This window comes from Trichechus manatus, unplaced genomic scaffold, assembly GCF_000243295.1.
Source record: "Trichechus manatus latirostris isolate Lorelei unplaced genomic scaffold, TriManLat1.0 scaffold00067, whole genome shotgun sequence".
NCBI classification, from domain to species: Eukaryota; Metazoa; Chordata; class Mammalia; order Sirenia; family Trichechidae; genus Trichechus; species Trichechus manatus.
Window position 1 is genome coordinate 1,951,601 of NW_004444003.1, and position 17,034 is coordinate 1,968,634.

At 37.3% G+C, this 17,034-nt stretch overlaps 1 protein-coding gene across 1 annotated transcript in view; it reads left to right on the forward strand.

Annotated features, from left to right (window-relative positions):
• Window positions 1-15,280, forward strand: part of CDNF (cerebral dopamine neurotrophic factor) — a 17,203-nt gene extending 1,923 nt beyond the window's left edge. The window contains exons 2-4 of the mRNA XM_004379673.3: window positions 10,318-10,445; window positions 11,633-11,774; window positions 14,669-15,280. Coding sequence (XP_004379730.1) covers window positions 10,318-10,445; window positions 11,633-11,774; window positions 14,669-14,847 — 449 coding nt within the window. The 3' untranslated portion in view covers window positions 14,848-15,280. The remainder of the gene's footprint in view (window positions 1-10,317; window positions 10,446-11,632; window positions 11,775-14,668) is intronic.
• The last annotated feature ends 1,754 nt before the right edge of the window (window positions 15,281-17,034 follow it).

A 17,034-nucleotide genomic window follows, 5' to 3' on the forward strand; every position in this document is an offset into this window, starting at 1 on the left:
GGACATAATTCAAACCATGACACAGCCTGAGCTAAGTGGCTGTAAAATTACTGAGTAAGGAAATACTACTTTTGGAACAAGAAGAACTAGAATCTAGATCTGGCTCTATTACTGGTTATGAGCCTTTATTATTAACCCAAAACCCACTGCCATCGAGTCGATTCCAACTCATAACCACCCTGCAGGACAGAGTTGAACTGCCTCATAGGGTTTCCAAGGCTGTAAATCTTTATGGAAGCAGACTGCCACATCTTTCTCCTGCGGAGTGGCTGGTGGGTTCAAACCGCCAACCTTTCGATTAGCAGCTGAGTGCTTAACCACTGCACCACCTAATTTCATCTCATGGATAAAATTAAAATGTTATGTTTATATACTTTAGAGCAAAGGTAAAAAAACTGATGGTCCATGAGCCACCTCTGACCTATTAATGTATTTTCATCAAGTTCACAAAATATTTTGAAAATCATTTAAATTGTAGGTAGTCCCTGGTTACAAATGTCCAACTTAGGTACAACCCATAGTTATGAACCAACCCCAGTAAAGCCTACTATATATTAAAATTTTGAGGTACATACAGTAGTTCATAGTAACAAATGGGCACTACTTTGCAACACGCATGAAAACATTATTACTGTATTATGTTAAAGATGTTTTAGTGTAACTGGAAGTGTTTCTTTAATTTTTTCTATGCATAGAAAGGTACACTATATACTAAGACAAACATTTGACTAACTGATCTTAGATACAAACCATACCTAACTTCTGACTTACTTACAAATTCGACTTAAAGACAGATTTAGGAATGGAACTCATCTGTTTATAATCCGGGGACTGCCCATAGTGCCTTCAAGGTGTCAGCAAATGTCAATCTTATCTAGATTAATCCCCCTTCAATCCAGTCCTCAAAGAATTCTCATATATGAAGTTCTAAGAAATAGAGCTCACATTCAGGAAAATCATAAACCTGCAAGGAAGAAGAACACCATAAGTGACAGCCAGTTGAAACAAGAAACAGAAGAAGCATACCTGCAAAGTCTTCAGGTATTGGAATTATCAGGCACAGAATATAAAACATGCTTATTATGTTTAAAGAAATACAGGAAGAAATTGAAAATATGAATAAAGGGCAAAAAAACCTAACCAAATCCGTTGCAGTCAAGTCAATTCTGACTCATAGCAACCCTATAGGGCAGGAGGCTATTAAAAATGTCCAGTAATATTTGGAAAAGGACCAAATAAACGTCTACAAAAAGATCTAAAGAATGAATTACTGAGAGATGAAAAATATGAGAGAGAAAGATACAAACTTAAAAAAGAGACATTCCAACATATATTAATTGGATTTCAAGAAGAAAAAGAGAAAAGAGATAATGGCTCATTTTTCAAAACTGATGAAAATCATCAATCCTCAAATTTGGAAGCCCAATGTATCCTAAATAGTATAAACAAAAATTATTCTATGTCTAATCACATCCTAAAGAACACAAAAAAAAAATCTTAAAAACAGCTTGTCATTGATTGAATTGTGTCCGCCCAAAATATCTGTCAACTTGGCTAGGTCATGATTCCCAGTATTGTGTGATTGTCTACCATTTTGTAATCTGATATAATTTCCCTATGTGTTGTAAATCCTATCACTATGATGTAATAAAGATGGATTAGCGGCAGTTATATTGATGAGATCTATAACATTAGATAATGTCTTAAACCAATCTTTTTTGAGATATAAAAGAGAGAAGCAAGCAGAGAGACATGGGGACCTATACCACTAAGAAGGCAGTGCCAGGAGCAGAGCATGTCCTTTGGACCTGAGGTTCCTGTGCTGAGACACTCCCAGACCAAAGGAAGACTGATGATAAGGACCTTCTTTCAGAGCCAACAGACAAAGAAAGCTTTCCCCTGGAGCTGGTGCCCTGAATTCGGACTTCTAGCCTACTTCCCTTTGTTAAAGCCATCCACTTGTGGTATTTCTGTTATAACAGCACTAGGTAACTAAGACACAGCTAGAGAAAAAAGACTACTACTTTCAAAGAAATAGCAATTAGACTGACAGGTGATTTTCTAAAAACAACAGTGAAAGCTAGAAATCTGAAAAATACATCTTTAATGTGCTGAAAGGAAAATGAAAAAAAAAATTATCAACCATTCAGGTTGGCGATTTTTTTGTTTGATTGTTTTTGGCTGCTTTTAGAGCTGTACTGTGCCCATCTTAAGACAGAATTTCTTTGAAATTGTTTGGAAGCCAATATTTTGTGCAATAAGATATATGACCAGTGAAATGAAGGGTTTGGCAGGTGGTGGAGGAGCTATGGTGTAGAGATGAAGTCAAGTAGATGATTTTTCTATTGCAGCCTGTGATTTAAAAATATTTGGGCCTTCCAGAGAGTTCCTGATGGAGCAGGAGAAAAGTAGGGTGAAGAACTCAAATTCTAGTAAAAAGACCAGACTTAATGGTCTGACTGAGACTGGAGGAGCCCCAGAAAGCATGGCCTCCAGACTCTCTGTCAATCCAGAACTAAAAGCATTCCCAAGGCCAACTCTTCAGACAAAGATTAGACTGGACTATGGGACATGAAATGATACTTGTGAAGAGTGTACTTCTTAGTTCAAGTAGATACATGAGACTAAATGGGCAGCTCCTGTCTGGAGGTGAGATGAGAAGGCAGAGAGGGTCAGGAGCCAGTTGAATGGACATGGGAAATCTGGGGCAGAAAGGAGCAGTGTGCTGTCACAGTACAGGGAGAGCAATTAGGGTCACATAACAACGTATGTATAAATTTTTGTATGAGAGACTAACTTGAATTGTAAACTTTCACTTAAAGCACAACAATTAAAAAATATGTTTGGGCCTTCATCTTTTGTGCTTCTGATTTGCCTTCTACTTTCCATCTTTACACACCATATGTGCTGTAGATTTAATTGTGTCCCCCCAAAATGTATATCACCTTGGCTAGGCCATAGGTCCCAGTATTATGTGGTTGTCCACCATTTTGTGATTTGACATAATTTTCCTATGTGTTGTAAATCTTAATCTCTGCCTGTGGTTAATGGGGCAAGATTAGATTATGTTAAAAAGGATTAGGGTGGATGCAACACCCTTACTCAGGTCACAGCCCTAATCAGATGTAAGGACAGTTTCCCCAGGGTGTGGCCTGCATCACCTTTTATCTTACGAGAGATAAAAGGAGAGAGAAGTGAGCAGAGAGGCAGAGACCTCCTACCACCAAAAATGAAGAACCAGGAGGGTAGCATGTCCTTTGGACCCAGGGTCCCTGCACTAAGAAGCTCCTAGACTAGGGGAAGATTGATGACAAGGACGTTCCCCCAGACCCGACAGAGAGAGAAAGGATTTCCCTGGAGCTGGTGCCCTGAATCTGGATTTCTTGTCTCCTAAACTGTGAAAGAATAAAGTTCTGTTTGTTAAAGCCATCCATTTGTGGTATTTCTGTTATAGCAGCACTAGATAACTAAGACAATATGTGACAGGAACAATCATGAGGAAATTAGTATTAATCAATAGCCAAAAAGCTGCAGTGTAATTTCAAGTCTTGTTAGTCGTATTTGCTTTTCAATGCTGTTTCTTATGCAGTCTAAAATAAGCAAAGACCCTAAGTAACTATAACAGTAGCCACATATATCAAGTACTTACTTACTGGTTATCAGATACTTGTAAGTGCCTTACACTTATTAGCTCACTGAGTCCTCACAAAATCCTGTGAAGTAGGTAGTATAGTTCTCCGTGTTTTACAAGTAGGGGAACTGAAGTATGATAAGTAACTTGCCCAAAGTCACACAGCCAGAAAGCAGTAAAGCCACAGAGCACTGAATCACTACTATACTGCCTTCTGAGTATAGTACGGGAGCTAATTTATTTAGGGCAACATTAAAAGTAAAATTGGAACAATTAATTAGTATACAAATTATTCAAGAAATTCTGAGTGCTCTTAAATTCTGAGCTCATTATAAAATGTATCACTATATACTTAGATAGCAATACTCCCCTTGTCCTGGTCCTACCAAACTGATGTGGTGTTTTTCCAAAATCAAGCCAGAGCAGATAAAGGGGAACTGACTTCAGTTCTAGAAGGTGCTGATAGAACTGGTGAAAATAATGATCCTAGTTCACTGAGAGTTTTAATAATTATACAAATTGAATTTTAAACACTTTTGGAAAAAGTTACAGCCTTTTCCTGCAGGTGGCATTATTATATTTCTTCAAATACTGGTTTCTCCTTATGGGCTCTGGCTAATAGTTGTTGAATTGAACTGTCAATTCACTTTAAAATTTTTACTTTCATTTCATTGAATCCATTGAACACATGTCAGTTCATTAATGTTACCAAGTATTTTGTTGAGCATGTTTAGTTTCTAAAATAAATTAGGAAATATTTCAAACATACAAAAATATTTATATAATATATATACCTAGCATCTACATGAAATAAATGTTAATATTTTGCTACGTTTCCTGCCATTCTTGCTCTCTTTTAAAAAATAAAGCATTAGCTGCAGCTAAGTCCAACTCTTTTTCCTTTTTCTCCTATCTCTAAAGTTAATGTGTGGTTCCCTTCCATTTTTTAAGAACTTTTATTATAACTGTCTGTATCCATAAATAACCTATGAATTTGTTTTGTGATTTTAAATGTATGTAAATCGTGCACTGCACATATTTATTTGCAACTTTCTTCACTCAACATTATGTTTGGGGGATATATGCACATTGATAACTGTAGACGTGGTTCATTCTTTTTAACTCTAGAGTATTCCACTTTATGAATGAAATGCAGTTTACAGTATAGCCTCCCTTTGAGAGACAGTTGTTTTTCCCACTTTTGCATAATTTCAATCAATGTTGCTCTGAATATTCCTATACATGTTTCCTTGAGCCCATATGTGATGATTTTCCTAGGCCACATGAGAGGATTTGCTGGGTCATAGGGTATATTAGTTTCTTATAGCTGTCGTAACAAATTACTGCAAACTTGGTGGCTTAAAACAACATAGTTTAGGATGCCAGAAGACTGAAATCAAAGTGTTAATAGGGTTAGTTTCTTCCGCAGTCTCTGAGCAAGAATCTGCCGGTGCCTCTCTCTTTGCTGTAAGTGGTTGCCAGAAATCCTCGGCATTCCTTGGTTTGTAGATGCATCACTGTGGTTTCTGTCTCCTTCCCATGGCCTTATTTCCTGTGTGTGTCTATGTCTGAAGCTCCTTCTCCTTTCGCTTATAAAGACACCAGTCGTTGGATTTAGGGCCTAGCCTAGTTCAGTAAAAAGGAGCCCTGGTGGCGCAGTGGTTGAGCATGGCTGCTACCTGAAAGGTTGGCAATTCAAACCCACCAGCTGCTCCGCGGGACAAAGATGTGGCAGTCTGCTTCCGTAAAGATTACAGCCTTGGAAACCCAGTGGGGAGTTCTACTCTGTTCTACCTACAGGGTCGCTAGGAGTCAGAATCGACTTCACGGCAAGGGGTTTGGCTTTTTTGGTTTCTAATCCAGTCTGACCTCATGTTAATTTAACCACTAATTTCATTTGTGAAGGCCCTATTTGCAAATAAGGTTACATTCTTAGGTTCTGGGTGGATGTGACTTTTTTGCGGATACTATTCAATCCAGTGTATATGCATTTTCAACTTAACTTTTTTCTATTAAACTTTTTTCTCATGAATTTGAAGGAATTTATTCATTCAGCAAAAAATAAAAAGAAAACAAAACAGCATATTGAACACCGAATCTGAGTGTGAGCTGAAGATAGAGCACTGTGGCTGAAGTGGGAGAGAGTGGCAGAAGCTGAGGTCAGAGAGGCAGTGGAGAACTGGATCACCCAGGCCTTGTTGGACATTGTAAAGATTTTGGATTATTCTGTGAGCAATATGGAAAACCACAAGAAGATTTTGAGCAGATGGTGTAGAATGATTTAACTTTCATTTTAGAAAGATCATGCTGGTTAGATTTTTTTAGGAAATTAGTGATTCAGATTATACCAATTCTCTGGCCAAAAAAAACCCCAAAAAATAATAATAATAAAAATTAAGAAGAAAAATATAAGAACATCATAAAATCACTGACAAGCTGACAAGATAGAAAGATTTACCAGGGCAAAATTTAAGGTTAAGCAGCAATCCTGAGATATATACTGAGTTTGCAGTCTTTTTGTCTGAGGACATTTGCTAGTTAAAGTAAAGGGGACCTTTGGTATGAAAGGGACAGAAATCAAAACCCAGGACTTGCATTAGGCCCTGATGGCGCAGTGGCTGCTAACCAAAAGGTTGGCACCATAAGGTCGCTATGAGTCAGAATCTACTCAGTGGCAATGGGTTTGATATACTTGAAGGCTCATTCTTTTTAATCTGGGATTCCCAAAGGGCATCACCTCAGAGTATGGTTGAACCAGCAATAAACCTAATCCCATCTCTACCCTAGAGGGCTATAAGGAAATTTGCTTTAACACTGAGCTGAGTAGAAAAAAGAAAAAAAAAAAAAGTCTCTAAAAGACTATTGCTACAAGATGGTCCTTACTCAGATTTGCAGTCAAAATTCACATCAATGGTCAAAAAATTTCAAGTTATCAATTTAATTTAAAGGAATCCCTGATTAGTAGCTCATTGTCGATGTTAGGTACTGTTATGGACTGAACTGTGTCATCCAAAAATGTGCATCAACTTGGCTAAATCATATTCCTAGTATTGTGTGGTTGTCCACCATTTTGTGATCTGATGTGATTACCTATGTGTTGTAAATCCTAACCTCTAAAATGAAGCCCTGGTGGTGCAGTGGTTAAGAGCTACAGCTGCTAACCAAAAGGTTGGCAGTTTCAATTCACCAGCTGCTGCTTGGAAACCCTATGGGGCAGTTCTACTCTGTCCTATAGGGTCACTATGAGTCAGAATCAACTCAACAGCAACTGGTTGTTGTTTTTTTTTTTTTTTATGATGTTACTGAGGAAGGATTAGAGGCAATTATGTTAATGAGGCAGGACTCAATCTACAGGATTAGGTTGTATCTTGAGTCAGTGTTTTTTGAGATTTAAAAGAGAGAATCGAGCAGAGAGGAGAAGGACCTCACACTACCAAGAAAGAAGAGTCAGGAGAACAATGCGTCATTTGGACTTGGGGTCCCTGCGCTGAAACTCCTAGACCCAAGGGAAGATAGACTGAATATAGAATTTGAGAATGAAAATACTTTTCCATCGGAATTTTGATGACACTGTGCCATTTTCTTCTAGTTTCTAGTGTTGTTAAGATATCTGATGAGTCTATTTCATAATTGTTATTAGAACTGTTTTTTTTTTTTCTTTTTGCAAAATTGTAGAATCTTTTCTTTCCCACCAGAGTTCTAAAGTTTCTTGATTTGTGTGGCTGGTATAGATCTTTTTATTTATTTATCTATTTTATTGAGGGCTATCAAGCCAGAAAAAGCACTCAGCTGCTAACCAAAAGGTTAGCAGTTCAAATCCACCCAGAGGCATCTCAAGTCCTGGCAACCTACTTCCAAAAAAGCACAGCCATTGAAAACCCTGTGAAGCACAGTTCTACTCTGAAATACACAGGGTCACCATGAGTAGGAGTTAAGGTTATCTATCTGAAACTTGTGTCTTCCTGTAATGGAAATATTTCCTGTATTGTATCTTTGGCAAATTCATATTCTATTGTATCTTTCTGGAACTCATTATTTAGGTATCGAGATTCCTGAATTTCTTAAATTTTATTACCCATTTTCCACCTCTTTGCTTTCTGGTCTATTTTCCAGGAATTTTTTTTTCAACTTTATCTCCTAAGTCTTCTGTTGATTTTTCTTCAGTTTTGGTTATCATATTTTTAATTATTGACAACTCTTACTTGCCCTTTGATTGTCTGAATATTGTTTATTTTTGATTTATTTTTATTTATCTTTTTTTCTTGCTCAAAACTTGTCTATTTTACCATCTATTGGTTTTATCAATCTTTATTTTCTATTTAATTAATGTATGTTCTCTTTATTATGCAATGTTTTCTTACTTTTTAAAACTTCTCGGGTTGAATGTATACTCATTAATTTTCCATTTTTTTCTTTTGAAATATATACTTTTAATGTTGTGAGTTTTATTCTAAGTACAGCCTTAGCTTTATCTCTTAAATTTTATAGCTAGTATTCTTATTGTAATTAAGCATTGAAAATTCTATGTTTTCATTATTTTTCTTTGACCCATGAATTATTTAGAAGTGTGTATTTGAAAATTTGCAGACATGTGGAGGACAGATACTGGTTTGGTAGTATTATTATTTTATTTTTGTTATTGATTTCTGACTGAGCTCAGGGAAACAAAACTGATACTTTTTCAGACTTGCTTTTTGGCTTTTCTGTTAAACTCATTGCCATTGAGTTGACTCTTACTCATAGCAACCCTATAGGACAGAGTAGAACTGCCCTGTAGGGTTTCCAAGGAGTGGCTATTGGATTTGCAGCTGAGCTCTTAACCACTGTGTCACCAGGGCTGGCTTAGTCCTAGCAAATTTATGTAAATATTCCATATTTTCATGAAAAGAATGTGAATCCTCTAATTTGTGGGAGGATTCCATATGTGTTATTAGATCAAGCTTGTGAATAGTGTTTAAATGTTCAATACCCTTACTAACTTTTGGTCTATTTGATCAAATAATTGTTGACAGGGTGTTACACTACCCACCATAACTGTGAATTTGTCAATTTCTTCTTGTAATTCTGCCAGGATTTTACTTTCTGTATTATTAGGCTATATTATCGGCTATATACTGTTGTTGTTGTTGGTTGCTGTCAAGTCAATTCTGACTCAAAAATTATTCTATCTTCCTGGTAAATTACCCATTTTATGATCATGTAATGATTTTTATGTCCTTGGGTGGCATGAATGGTTTGCGCTCAACTACTACTCTAAAGATGGGCTGTTTGAACTCTCCCAGTGACACCGTGAAAGAAAGGCCTGGTGCTCTGCTTCCCAAAGATTACAGCCAAGAAAACCTTATGGAGCAGTTCTATTCTGTAACACATTGGGTCATCATGAGTTGGAATTGACTCAATGGCAACGGGTTTAGTATGGTTAATGACTTTTATCATGCTTTATATAGCTAAGCCAGCTTTTGGTTAGCATTTGCCTGGTGTACTTTTTTTTTTTTTAATTCTCTTCATCTGTTTTTGTTTGTCTTTTTCAAGGCTTCCAACCTGTTCTTTCAGTTTGAACCCCTGCTGAGAATTTGCATTTCTAGTAAGTTCCCAGGTGATGCTAATGCTGTTGGTTAGTAATTCCGAGAACCACTAGTAGAGCAGTGGTTCTCAAAATTTATTATACATAAGAATCATCTGGGGATCTTGATAAAATGTAGATTCTGATTCAGTATATCTGGGGTGGTAATACAGATTCTCAGCAGGGGTTCAAATCAGAACAAACCTGGTTTTTTTTCCAAACTTTTCTATAGACTTATTTATGGGTCTCTTATAAACAGCATATGGCTAGATTTTCAAAAGTTGCAACCTGAAAAATCTTGTTATGTAACTTTAAAATTAATACATTATACATATTAATGATATATTTGAATTTATTTCTACCACTTAATTTTGTGAGTTTAAAAAAAATTCGTTTTGCTTTTTCTTTGCTTCTTTTTTTCTCTTCCCTCCCTTCTAGTGGACTGATAAAATTTTTAAATGCCTACCCCCACCCTGCACCAATAATGATTTAGAAGTGATCTATTTATATGCTTTTAGCTATTACCCTTACATTTTTAGCATGCTTAATTGGTTAAAAATTAATATGACTTAACAACGTAATATTTCTCTACCCTCCTCCTGAATAATAAAAGCAACTTAGAAAGTTGAACTCTAATGCTCCTTTATTCCCACCTTATGTGTTTTGATCATCCTGTATATATATCATGATGCATGGGGGCATTGGTAGTTCAGTTGTAGAATTCTCGATTTCCATGTGGGAGGCCTGGGTTCATTTCCTGGCTAATATACTTCATGCGTAGCCACCACCCGTCTACTTGTTGCCACTCATCTGTCAGTGGAGGATTGTATGCTGCTGTGATGCTGAACAGGTTTCAGTGGAGCTTCCAGGCTAAGACAGACAAAGGAGAAAGGCCTGGTGGTCTACTTCTGAAAATCAGCCAGTGAAAACCCTATGGATCACAATAATTTGTTCTGCATGGGGTCACCATGAGCAGGGGGCCAACTTGATGGCAGCTAACAACAACAACAACGTTATGATGCATTGAACCATATTAACTTCTTTATTTGGTAAGTGGGACATACACAAAGGTGTGGTAGTTGCTATATGGTGCATACATACATAATTTCTTTGTTCCTTCTAGTGTGTAAAGAATTCTTGAACCGATTCTACAACTCCTTGATAGCCAAAGGAGTTAACTTTTCTCTGGACATCATAGAAAAAGAATTGATCAGCTTTTGCTTGGATGTCAAAGGAAAAGAAAACCGCCTGGTATGGTAAATTTTCACCTTTCGTTGTTCCCTTGTGCTTGAAGAAAACTGCTGATAGTTTCATTTCTCATCTTGAGCTCGATATTTTCCTGCTTACATGCTTGCCTCAGGCGTGTTCATTGTAGATGGCAAATCGAAATTGATCTTTCAGAGAAATGCAGTCATATGTATTTTTATCCAGACTATATCCAGTTTCGTTTTGCTTTCTAAATAAGCCATAGGCAACTAATTCTGGTTTCTTAAGTAAAATTATGAAATTGATTCCTAATAAGAATTGACTGCCCAGAGTTAAGAGCGGGTAGACTTTCCATTTCTTACCGCGACAATTAGTCAAGCCTGTCAAAGCCTTTTATATTATTATTTACGTGTTACTAATGGCAGATAACCAAAAGGTTGGCAGTTCAAATCCACCAACTGCTCCTTGGAAACCCTATGGGTCAGTTCTACTGTGTCCTATTGGGTTGCTAGGAGTTGGAATTGACTCTGTGGCAATGGGATTTTTTTAATGAGGTGCGTAAATTTTATCGTAATGGTGTTTAGATGGTGTTTCCCAGGCATACACATATGGCCTGTTTCGATATACTGAACAATATACATTGCTGAAGAACATTTTGCCTAAAATTGGCACATTGCCTAAAGTTGTCATGTTGAATTTGTTGAATTTGCATTATAGACAGCTCACCCCTGACGCGTGGTAAAACCCTTGACATTGATTTTTGCCATTGTTTTTGATATTTTTCCATGTAAGAATCTTAAGTCAAGCAGCTTGAAAGGTAACGTAGTATGGTGGAAAAAGGCATGAGCTCTAGAGCCAAAATGCTAGATTTTGAATTGTCTCTTCTGCTTGCTAGCTGGGCAAGCTTCAGTTGGCTTGGGTGTAAATTGGGGATAATAACAGCACTTAGTTCACAGGATTGTTGTGAGAATTAAATAAATTAATACCTTCAAAACACTTTGAGTAGCTCCTGGCACAGAGAAAACAAGTAGCATTCTTTAGCATCATGTGAACTGTAGAGTCGCTTCTAATTAAGATGATCACAGGAATTGAGTCACTTGTTTTCTGTTGTCTTAGTCAAGGAGTTAAAATTTAATAGTTGGACCATGAAAACTAGGTTAATCTTTTCCTTATTTCCAGATACTATATTACTCCCCTCCACCCGACACTAAATTCTCTTAATTCTCCCTTAGTGCTATTATCTAGGAGCAACGGAAGACGCAGCGGCAAAGATCCTAAGTGAAGTCACTCGCCCAATGAGTGTGCATATGCCTGCCAGGAAGATTTGTGAGAAGCTGAGGAAGATAGACAGTCAGATCTGTGAGCTGAAATATGGTATAATGAAGTGTTTTTTCCAATATGTCCAATGCATTGCCAAACCTTTAGATAAAAGGCCATGTTTTCTAATGAGTCAGTGTTAGAAGGAAAGGAATCCTCCACTCACCAATAGGATGCTGGGCTGACAAATGGTGCCTAGTGTCATTTGAGCTTCTTTAAGGGAAGAAGACTAAATAGTACTGTAATCAGAATTAGGTAAAACTGCCAACCCAAATAGCAAAGCTTAAATGACCAAGGCAACGTCTGCTATGTATGTCAAGGAAAATTTTAAAATATAAAAGAAACAGCTAATTAGGGTGATTTAGTTCTTGGTAAGGAGTCCCTGGGTGACGCAAATGGTTAAATGCTTGACTACTAGCCAAAAAGTTGGTGGTTCAAACCCACCAAGAGACTGCTTGGAAGACAGCCCTGGCGGTCTGCTTCAGAAAAGTCATAGCCTTCAAAACCCTATGGAGCAGTTCTAGTTTGCTCACATGGGGTTGCCATGAATCAGAATGGACTCCATGGAGCAGTTCTAGTTTGCACACATGGGGTTGCCATGAATCAGAATGGACACCACGGCAACTAACAACAATTCTTGGTAACCTATTGAGACAAAAGTTGCATCTCTTCAAAGATATAAACGTGACTGTATCTTTCTTCCCACCATGTCTATCATTCTACCAGCTTTAAATTTTAGGAAATAGGTTATTACATCAAATCAGCTTTTGCCTGATGCAATAGCCTTATCAGGGGTGCCTAGAATAAACAGCACGGAAGGAAAAGAGATGCCCTATTTAAAATATTATCCTTGGCCTTATAAATTTCACTTAGATAAATCTGTTGTTATACTGAATATTTGTATATGAGCCAGCCTTTTGGATAGATTTTGTAGGTATAATAAAAGACTGGAGAATTCCTCCCTGGCGTATCCTTAACACTGGAAATTCCACCAGTAGAGATTTATTCCTTTTGCTTAAACCATTGTTTTTCTGTTACATATGCAGAATAGTATTGTAAACTTCTTAGGTAATTGGCACATAACTCTGAATTATTTTTCAACACAGCTATGTAATATGCCTATGCGCCATAACTACATAGCTAGCTTTAAATAGATTTAAAGCCGGAAGATGCCAAAGATGACCTATTTCTCAATTTGCCAAGGGCAGGGCCCAACTTCCAGGGTAGTGATTATGGGACAAGCATCCCTTTTTATTGGCTTCAAAGTAATGAAATAGAGGCAGGAATCACTGAGTCCACATAAACAGTATTCACCAGAGGAACAAACTTGTGCTGATTCTTTCATTGACTACATTTATTTTGAATAACTTCTACTATGTGCAAGAAGAAATCGTTACTGGGCTAATTAGATATTGAGAAGAGAGTACGTACTAAACTAATGTTTTGGCAATACTGGCCACTAGAGGCCCTTGAGGAGCCGTAAACTAGTTTTAATTTTTATATCAGCCTTTACTTTGTAGTTTTAGGGTGTCACGTAGGCTTCCCCCTTTTAAAAATTAATGCCAGATGCCAAGTTCCCTAGAAAAACTCAAAGAAACTACTGACATTTGCAAGAAGTACAAGAATAGACCCATAGTTCTAAATTCTTCTCCACAGCTTATTGTTGGCAGGAAAGTTGAGACTGAACAGGGCCCTCTGAGTTGTGTGATGTTAATGAATCGGGCTATAAAAGCTTCCACTTTAAAATGTCTTCTTTCAAGATGAAATTATCAGACAAGGTAAGTGTGAAGTTGGATGATGTTTTACATTAGGAAGGGGTCATTCAGCTTTTGATCTGCAAGAAGGTTTTTGTTTGCTTTGTTTCTGAAAAGGATGGGATCACTATAAAAATTTAAGGTTCTCTGGAGCACAGGGTGTAGCTGACCCAAAAAAAAAAAAAAAAAGAAAAAACTTAAAAATCCAGCTTTTAAATTTGGATACATTTATTGGAAATTTTTGATAAATCACTTGACAACTCTGTCAGATTTTTAAAAGGTTTTTAAACACTGTCTTCTACTATACAGGGAAAGCAGGAAAGGACTCTCAGAATTCAAGCTGAAAAGGTCCTGAGCTGTTACTAATTGTTCAATAAGTAATCTTAAATGTGGTATCCACATTCAAGCAAACCCCTGACGAAAGAGGAGCGTTAAGCTTAATTTTTTGTTTCTGTTTTTGGTTCTTGACATTTTCTGCAGATAATATGTAAACAAGAAAAGAGTAGTCTTACTAGAGAAGTTAGACCTTGGAGAAAAGATTTTTAGGCACCAAGTTGGCTGGCATCAAAGCAGTGGCATTAGAGAGGTAGGTGTACCACAAAGGGCTTTAAATGAGTGCTTTGATAAATTAATAATCCCAGTAGGGGCAGGGGAATCAGGTTAGTTTAAGCAGAGATTCAAAACAATTAAGGATCAGTGAAAATGGTCCTAATTTCATCCACATGCTTGGGTTTCTTTAAACTTTTATTTAATGTTTATGTGTCTTAGTACAGACATATTTTTGTATAAAAAGTGAATCCTGACTTTGTAGTTAATCACGATCTATGGCTTTCAGTTGGTCACACACAAGGCCCTTCTCAAGGCACCGCCTTTGATCTAGTTCCTTCTTTTTACCTTAGAAACACAATTACTCATTTTAGGAGTGCTGATCTTCAGGACCCATCCTTACAGGTTTTGAAGCAAGGATCATTTCTCAGAGAAAAACTCTGATACAACGCTAACTATCCCAATAGCTTTGTAGATGCTAAATTTTCTTTAGGTATGTCTTGGTTTCTATAGAAATTGGAGCTGTTCCCCTCTTTGGATCACAGGGTCCTCAGCACCAAGAGAAGTAACAAGATTTGCCTTTCTAAGTGTTTCATAGTTCTTGTCTTGAGTGTATATATATGTGTGTGTGTGTTTTCTTGTGTTGTTTAGAAAAGAAATTGGACTTGGCATCTGTTGACCTGTCGAAGATGAGAGTGGCAGAGCTGAAACAGATACTGTATAGCTGGGGAGAAGAGTGCAGGGCCTGCATAGAAAAAACAGACTACGTGAATCTGATTAAAGAACTGGCACCCAAGCATGCAGCGACACACCCCAAAACAGAGCTCTGACTTGCAGATGCCGGCTCACCGTTGATTGTAATGAGAAAGAAACGACTCCCTAGGGTATGGATACACTGGCTGAGGATAACTGGGAGCTGCGCTATGCATGGTCTCATACTTTTTGTCTTGATATTATACCTCAGAAGTGGTCACCTGAGTTTATGAGTAACACTGCTGATATCAGTGATCTCTTATAGTTGTAGTATACCAAAATCTCAAAGTGCCTTTTTCATGATTTTCTTGTAAGGATTATGTAAGTAATCATTGCCTATCTCCTAAAATTGGGGAAAATGAACTGAAAAATTCATGGAGTAAATTGGTTCTGAAAGGGATGAGAGTGTTCATAGACCCCGCTCTGTGCACTAACTTGTGTGTGTGTGTGAAAAGCCATAAAACTTTATTAAGACAATAAAGAAGATCCAGATGAGTGGATAGATATATCATGTTAATGATGGAAAACTCAATATTATAAAAATGTCAATTTTTTTAAGGGCTATTGACATACCAAAAAAAAAAAAAAAAAACCCAACTATTTATACAAAGGCAGGTACATGTGTACATCTGATGATCCCAAAACAATACAAACCCATTGCCGTCGAGTCAATTCTGACTCATAGTGACCCTATAGGACAGAGTAGAACTGCCCCACAGGGTTTCCAAGGAGTGGCTGGTGGATTTGAACTGCTGACCTTTGTAGTTAGTAGCCATAGCTCTTAACCACTGCACCACCAGGGTTCCAGACCTGATGACAGACAATAGATATTTCTTAAAACCCCATAAGGTTACAGATTTCTTCATATGTATAGGCTGTTTTTGTACTAACTTTTAATTAAATATATTGGCTTAGGACAAAAGAAACAATGTTTAGCTTATTGAATTCACAACTTCAACCCAAAATAATAACATAAAACATTTTAAGAAATAAGCTTTGTATTTTCAACTGTAAATCATTATGCATTATAGCTCTCTTTGCTAGAATGGTGGGAAAGGACTTTGAATTAGTTTCATCTCTGAAGAAATATCTACTTAAAACTTATTTCAATCAAAAAAAGAGATCAAGAAGCTACTTAAATATAGCTAAAGTTTTGGCAGGTTGTATCAAGACGGCATTATTAATTGAACCAAGCTCAGGTTTTTTCAAGCTTCATTACCATACATTAGACAAGCCTTTGATAGAGGAGGAAAGCACAGCAAGACCACCTGCAGGCAACATGGAGCTAGCTATGTGGTTCTTTTTTTTTTAATTGTACTTTAGATGAAGGTTTACAGAACAAACTAGCTTCTCATTAAACAATTAGTACACATTTTGTTTTGTAACATTGGTTACCAACCCCACAACTTGTCAACACTCTTCCCTTCTCCGCCTTGGGTTCCCAATCACCAGCTTTCCTGTCTCTTCCTGCGTTCTAGTCCTTGCCTCTGGGCTGGTGTGCCCCTTTAGTCTTGTTTTGTTTTATGGGCCTGTCTAATCTTTGGCTGAAGGGTTAACCTCAGGAGTGACTTCAGTACTGAGCTATAAGGGTATCCTAGCGCCATAATCTCGGGGTTTCTCCAGTCTCTGTCAGGCCAGTAAGTCTGGTCTTTTTTTGTCAGTTAGAATTTGATTCTACATTTTTCTCCAGGTCTGTCTGGGACCCTCTAATGTGATCCCTGTCAGAGCAGTTAGTGGTGGTAGCCGGGCAGTATCTAGTTGTGCTGCCCTCAGTCAGGTAGAGGCCGTGGTAGTTGTGGTCTATTAAGCTATGTGGTTCTTAATGCTATTTTTGTCAGTTCTAACTTGTAAAATTGTTTCCAGTTCCATTTTCTGGCCACATAAATATAAGACACCATTGTGGAAGTGGTTGCTTCTGTATGGCGGGTGGGGAATGACTGCAAAGTGGCAGGAGGGAATTTTCTAGGGTGATGGAAATGTCCTATATCTTGACTAGGGTGGTGGTTACATGGGTGAATACGATCATCAAAAGTCATCCATTACTACACTTAGATCAATTCATTTTATTGGACACAAATTATATCTCAGAAAAACCATTGTTTGTTTTCACCCTAAATCCATAAGTACATAAGGTTTAGATGCCAGACATTCTGACAAAAGTGATAAAACTCTCGGCTAAAAAATGTTCCTCCAAACAGTAGGGGTCTGGGATAGAACATTTCTGGTTTAGTCTAGATTTTTTGAAAGTACTAAGCAGAAGCCCT